Source organism: Lactuca sativa, chromosome 5 (genome assembly GCF_002870075.4).
Source record: "Lactuca sativa cultivar Salinas chromosome 5, Lsat_Salinas_v11, whole genome shotgun sequence".
Lineage (NCBI taxonomy): Eukaryota > Viridiplantae > Streptophyta > Magnoliopsida > Asterales > Asteraceae > Lactuca > Lactuca sativa.
In genome coordinates, this window is record NC_056627.2 from 264,729,964 (window position 1) to 264,736,518 (window position 6,555).

At 33.5% G+C, this 6,555-nt stretch overlaps 2 protein-coding genes across 3 annotated transcripts; one reads left to right on the forward strand and one right to left on the reverse strand.

Annotated features, from left to right (window-relative positions):
* Positions 1-1,615: 1,615 nt before the first annotated feature.
* On the forward strand, positions 1,616-4,155 carry LOC111877960 (la-related protein 6C). Its single transcript, XM_023874462.3, has 9 exons — positions 1,616-2,363; positions 2,511-2,592; positions 2,673-2,767; positions 2,855-2,926; positions 3,076-3,155; positions 3,229-3,355; positions 3,444-3,512; positions 3,612-3,743; positions 3,813-4,155. Exons 1-9 carry the CDS (start codon positions 1,992-1,994, stop codon positions 4,062-4,064), a joined length of 1,281 nt encoding a protein of 426 aa, XP_023730230.1. The 5' UTR covers positions 1,616-1,991; the 3' UTR covers positions 4,065-4,155.
* A 56-nt stretch (positions 4,156-4,211) lies between these two features.
* On the reverse strand, positions 4,212-5,681 carry LOC111877968 (uncharacterized). Of its 2 annotated transcripts, none has more exons than XM_023874476.3 (3): positions 5,526-5,681; positions 4,641-5,060; positions 4,212-4,436 (listed from the first exon to the last, which is right to left on the reverse strand). In XM_023874476.3, the coding sequence occupies exons 1-3, from the start codon at positions 5,619-5,621 to the stop codon at positions 4,332-4,334; spliced, it is 621 nt and encodes a 206-aa protein (XP_023730244.1). In that variant the 5' UTR covers positions 5,622-5,681; the 3' UTR covers positions 4,212-4,331. The 2 variants fall into 2 exon arrangements, with proteins under 2 accessions (XP_023730244.1, XP_023730237.1); XM_023874469.3 differs by having other exon boundaries at positions 4,212-4,554.
* Positions 5,682-6,555: the final 874 nt, after the last annotated feature.

Genomic DNA, 6,555 nt, shown 5'->3' on the forward strand with positions numbered 1-6,555 from the left:
TTAGCTTTGGTTTTGTAAATATAAGAAACCGAGTAAACCCAAAACCGAACCGAATGATGTATGTATAGGAATTTTGTGAAATAAGAACATAAACAAAAGCTTGGTCCAGTGTTTAAGTGTTTTGACCTCCAACCCTTATGTCTCGTGTTCGAATTCGTTGCCACTCCATATATCGTAAATTTTATTTCGAAAGCAAAGTTGTGCGTTCCTTAAATAGTTTTCTTAAGCTTTCCACTTTCGCATCCCACATTGCCTATAAGAATAAACAATGCCCAAGGTATCCTCATGTTAACTCCATTCTCTTCTAAGCTAGCGAGGTTTGTAATTGGGTTTGAGTTTAAACCCAAAACCGAATCCATCAGTTTTTGGTTGGGCTATGTTTTAATTTTTTGAAAACTAATAAGTCGCTTTTAGGTTCGGTTTTAGGTCACAACCAACCATGCTCACCTATGCATATGGGTCCACTGTTAATGCATCACAAATTATTATTGGGCAATTTCCATTTGTCCTACCTAGATTCAAACTAGGATTGTGTACTCCGCACCTCCAAACATGTATTGAGCTTTACCTAAATACCCTTTAGTCTCGTGTATGTCTAAATAATCTAAAATTTCGTAATGATATTAAAATCAGTCTCACGAAACTTTTCATGATTGTTAATAAGCTAAACCTATATGTTATGAGAAAAATGAGAGCAGTTAACGTCAACTAGTCTTCAATCATCCATATTCACAAATACCAAAATTTATTATATTAAATTGTGTGATTTAAAATGTATTATATTAAATTGTGTGTTTTTGCAAATATAAATATGTGAAATGCACTAAATAAATGTGCACAAAAACTATTGTGATTTTGGGGCCCAAACTAGATTTTGTGCTCCCAATTGGATTCGGTCCAGACTATAAGTTTTAAATGGTTAAAATATTCATAATGGACCAGCACAATGGTGCTAAATAGGCGGACTTTTCACCCGGCCGTTTGCAAATCTAATCCCAAAAGTTAGACTAAAAGGGTATTTGGCCAAGCTTATTTAAAAGGGTATTTGCACGTTTTATACGCCATATAAATATCTTTATCAAAAATCGATTTATAATTAACTATTTATAATCATATTTTTCAAAAAACAATATAATTTCAACCGATAAAAATACATTAAAAACTATGTAGGATGTTTAATTTATAAAATGGGGTGTCTTTTTAGCCAACCTCATTTAAAAATATTTTTAACTTTTTAATCTATAGCTTATTAATTTATAATGGTATCAAAACCGAGTTTTAAAAAATATGTTTGAATTAGCTTATCGCTATAAGTTAATAAACTATTTTTAGTATTTGACAAAATAACCATAAAAAGGGATTCCTAAAGATGTTAGTAAACATAAGTTATAAGGAGTTCTAATAAGTTAGAGTTTACTAACTTATCAAAAATGATTTGTCTTTGGTTTTACACCGTTGTTTCTAAAAAAGATAGTCTATCTAAATACTAATTTTAACTTATCTCAGTGTGGAACCGAGTTATAAAAAAAAAAAAAAAAAAAAAAACCATTTTTGTAAGTTTAGCCAAACACCCTCTAAGTTAATTGTTAAAAAAAAGGGACATTTTTTAAAATCTATACGAATTTAGGTCTAGTCTAACATTGATATTTAGGTCCCTGATTTTAATCAACAAGGATGAAGAATCCCTCGTTGTTTTCATGCACAAGAAGAAACGGTAACAGAATCTTTCTTTCGGCGCCAAATATGGATCGGACATCAAATTACTGTTGCCTTGAGAAATCCATGGCAACTTCCCCGCTCCAACACCACTTCCCCTCTATCAAAAAAATTACGTTTCTTGTTGTCTATCCAGAAGAAGAAGAAGAAGAAGAAGAAGTAAAGAAGGATAGAATAAGAAACAAGATCTATACTTTCATAATGGGGAGTGATTAGATTAGCCGCCGAAAAACAAAAAACAAAAAACAAAAAGAGATAAAGAAATCAAACCAATAATGGCGCAAGCACACCCAGAAGAAAAATTACAGGAAAAGCTCGAAAAGGAGTCGATGACGACAAAGAGGGATGAAAAGAGGGAGATTTCAATTTCGAGTCCTACATCTTTCAAATTCAATGCACAAGCACCCGAATTTGTTCCAAGTTCACGTACCCAATCTCCGGTTTCGGGTTACTTTTACCCGTATTTTAGTTACATGGGTATGGGTGGGAACGACGGAAGCGGGTCGGCTGATTGGATTTATGCTAGCGCTGCTACTGCTGCTGATCAAGATCAGCAAATGCATCTTTTTACGAACCCTAATGTTTTGATCCCCAACTATTCGAAGAATGTCCTCACTGAAGATCTTCAACAAAAGATCATCAAACAGGTCCCTTTTGCTTGTTTTGGTTTGAGTGAGTTTGATCCATCATTATTTTCCCGCTATATTATAACAATTCTTTAATACATCATACAATTTTTCTTCATATTCAATTTTAATATTCTGTTTGCTACCATGAATCCATGTCTGTAACAGGTGGAGTATCAGTTCAGTGGGCTGAGCCTGCTTGCAAACGAGTCCTTGGTGAAACACATTAGCAAGGATCCAGAAGGCTATGGTGAGATTGATCACACACTCACCATTTTCACCATTAAAATGTTGTAATGATTTTGTTCCAAAATGCATGTATTGTTACAGTTCCCATATCTGTTATTGCATCTATGAAGAAAATCAAATCCTGCATCACTAATAACCATTTCCTTGCCCAAGCTCTCCGTTCCTCTTCAAAGTTGGTTTGTTCTTCAACCTTTGTTTTCAAGATTTCATCTTTTGGAAATCCTTCTTATTGGTTTAAATAATGATGCTTCAATCCGCTTTAGGTTGTAAGTAATGATGGGAAAAAAGTTAGACGTAGACACCCCTTCACAGAAAAGGATAAAGAAGAATTACAGGTTTGACTCTTGGCAAAGTTTAAAATTTTAAATGGATTACCGAGCCACTTGGCGGGCCACTGTGTACCTGGTTCATAGGGTAAAACAGAATAATCAGCTTAGGGTTTGCTGGAAGAATAACCTTTTTGATAGATTGATTTGTTGTGCAGTCCCGTACTGTTGTTGGCGAGAACCTTCCCGAAGATCATTCTCATCAAAATCTTGAGAAAATCTTTAGTGTGGTTGGAAGGTAAAAAGCTTCAAACTTTTCAATATTTTTGGCAACCCAAATCAATTAATTCTAAGAAAAAACTATTGATCAGTGTGAAAGCCATTCGTATATGTCATCCGCCCGAGCCCAACTCGTCACATTCCAAAGGGGAATATGTATTTAGCAATAAGCTCCATGCTTTAGTGGAATATGAAACTACCGAAACAGCAGAAAAAGCAGTATGTTTCTATGGTTAAACTAAACTCTTTTAATTTAACGTGCTTTTCTTTTGTGTCTTGAAAGTTGATTCAAATAATTTGTTTCTAGGTTGATCAATTGAACGATGAAAGACACTGGAGAAAAGGGTTTCGTGTTAGGTTGTTGATTCGACGTTCAGTATGTGATTTTTAATCTCTCACCGATCTTTATTTCTTTATTTATATAAAAGATTATCATAATCGACTTATTTATTTACTTATATAATTTAAAACTCAGCCAAAATCTGTTCTAAAGACTAGAAAGTCAGATTTTGACGGGCTGCTTGACGATGATGATGATATATTTGACATGTCAGAAGAGCCTTCTCAGCCTAATAGTGCCCCAGCAGAACTAGGCATCGAAAACAATGTAATTTTTTTTTCAATTTTTTTAGGCATTTAAAGTAGATTGCTATAATTAAGTATTGATTTTTGATAGGGCGAGGAGAATTCAAAGAAGGGATGGGCGCGGGCCCGTGGGAAATCAAAGTCACGGACCCCAACACACAGTAGTCGTGGGCTTCTTGCACCGAGTCCACAAACACAAACAAGCAGTTCAATAATCCATTTGGAAGCATCTTCAATGAAACAAAGTCCTAAAGGCCCACGAATGCCAGATGGGACAAGGGGTTTTACAATGGGAAGAGGAAAGCCGATTTCTAATCCTCCAATTCTAACCGGCATACCATAAGGGCTAAATGCTTTTTCATTTCTTTTTGTAATAATTTGCCAACATCGATTCTTGAAAGTTGAATCGAATGAATAAAATTTTGTTGAGAGCTTGCTTTGTTGTTGTGTAGCTAATATTATAAAACACCGACACCGACACCCATCAGCATCCAGTACAAGGTCATTTTGTTCTGACAGTCTCAAGAGTAAAAGAGCACAAAATACCCATAACAAAAATGCATATTCTTCCCTATACTAATACTACATTGCTAATCTAACAAAAATGTCTTCAACTTTTAAAGAAATACAATTCTTGATCATTCAAGATTAGTGTGCACTTCTTTCCTAGGCATCTTGTACCATAAAAACAGAAACCATAGAGTCCTAAACAACCCTGCATTCGCAAAATGTGGTATAAAAATGCGTCCCCAATACGGATAAATCGGGCCTGGTAATTTGATCAAAGTGAAAAAAAGCATATTTGCATATAAATGCCATGGAACTTTAGCATCCTAGGAAAAAAAAGGACAAGGAGATAAATATTAGAGCTAGAATAAGAAAGTTTATTTTATATAAAGAATTAAAGATCTTAGATTACCTTGAGAAATGGAGATAATTTCAATGCTCTGTTTCTCAACACCCCAGCTACAGCAACACCAATAAGAATTGGAAGAGGGATTATGACTAGTTTCCTTTCATGAGCACAATATGACATTTCACTAACAGAAGTGATTGCCATTACAGGTATATAAAGGTATTTGGTGACTACTAATATGATGTCAATAATAAGTTGTGTGAAATTCTCCAAGGCTCTTGTCCATGGGAAGTTCTTGATTTCTTGGGGAGAATTATCCCATAACTTTCTTGCCTTTTCTGTTACAAGGTCAACAATTGGTTTTCCATGGTCGTTTGGTTGTGATGCATTCATGTTTATTGCAGACATGACTTTTGAACAAGATTTTGCAGATGATAAGCCATTTGGTTTACAAGTTAAGAAATTAGATTGATTTGACCAACCCTGTGTCAGTATAAGAGATTTGTTAGTCCAAATGGATGTATGCAGGTGAAAAATCAATCCAATAATTCTGGTTCTCTACCCTAAAATTGGGTTAACACAGGAAGGTAATAGGTAATAAACAAATAGTAGCGTTATCAAATTGGAAAAAGTAAAGATTGTGTACAGATATCGACTTCAAAGTATAAACATTGGAAAACTATACACATTTCATGCCGATTTCGAAATTCAAACATTACCCGATTTCACTTCTGAAGTGAAACCGTAGTTTTGAGTATAGAACTCGAGGGATATGGGGTTCCTTTACAAAAATAGATCAATTTCGTATGGATAATTAGAGCACACACATTAAGATAATACACGACAGACTACTCAAATTGCACAATGAAAACCTAAATTTTTGTTAATAGCAGACGGACATCATCCAAATCGATCGCCGGTTTCTTAAGAAAGCAGTCTCGGACGTACCTTGAATGGCATCACCGACGGAGTGTTAAGGGAGAGGGCCATACGAGATAAAGGTTGGAGGCAGGTCGATTGATTCAGGGAAAGAAGGGGCGCCATTTCTTCAAGGGGTTTTTCTTTCTGTAGATTTTATCATTGAAGGATAAATATGTGAAATCTTTGGGTTACTACAAAATTAGTCCTCAAGGTTTGATAAGCTTACATTTATGTCCTTATGGTGTATGTCTTCTACATTGTTGCAATTTATGGGGTGTTTGGACTTTGTATTAGGAAAAAAGAGGATGGTTTGTGTTTATTGCTTATTCCAATCATAATAAGTCAAATTTAATTGTTTGGATAGAAATCTTTAAAAATCAGCTTATTGTAGTAAAGATAAGCTAAATAAGTTAATTTTAATAAGCATCTCTTCTTTGCTTATTGTTTATTGTTTATTTCCACCACAAATAAGCTAATAAACAATAAGCAAATAAGCTATAATCTAATTTATCCAAACACCCATTTAAGACCAACTCCCATCGGTAAACATTAAATTGGTGTATTTTTAATATTAAAATTGTGATTGCATTTCAACCCAACATAACAATAGTATTTATTTAATGCTAAGTGTTTTGACTTTTATATTTGAAGTGTGAAATTATCCAACACATTAAGATGATGTTTTTTAGTAGATGGTTGAAATAAAAAACTAATAAATGACACTAAAACTATGTTTTTTAGATGATCATTGGAGTTGATCTAGCGAAATTTCTATAAAAATCTTTGACTGAAACTTTGGTTTTATTGTGAATAAACCATGACTTTATTTTTTTTTAGGAAAAAAACGACAATTATTTACATAAAATTACAAGAAACCGACAATTTGTTTGTATATTTATGATATTAGACAAAAAAAAATATTAGATTTTAACTAATAGTATACTACAAAAATCTCTATTGTGGATTTATTAACAATACAATCATTGTTTTTTAATAATAAAAAAAACATAGCTTATTATAATCTCGTTGTATCTTTGTATATGACAAACATATACTA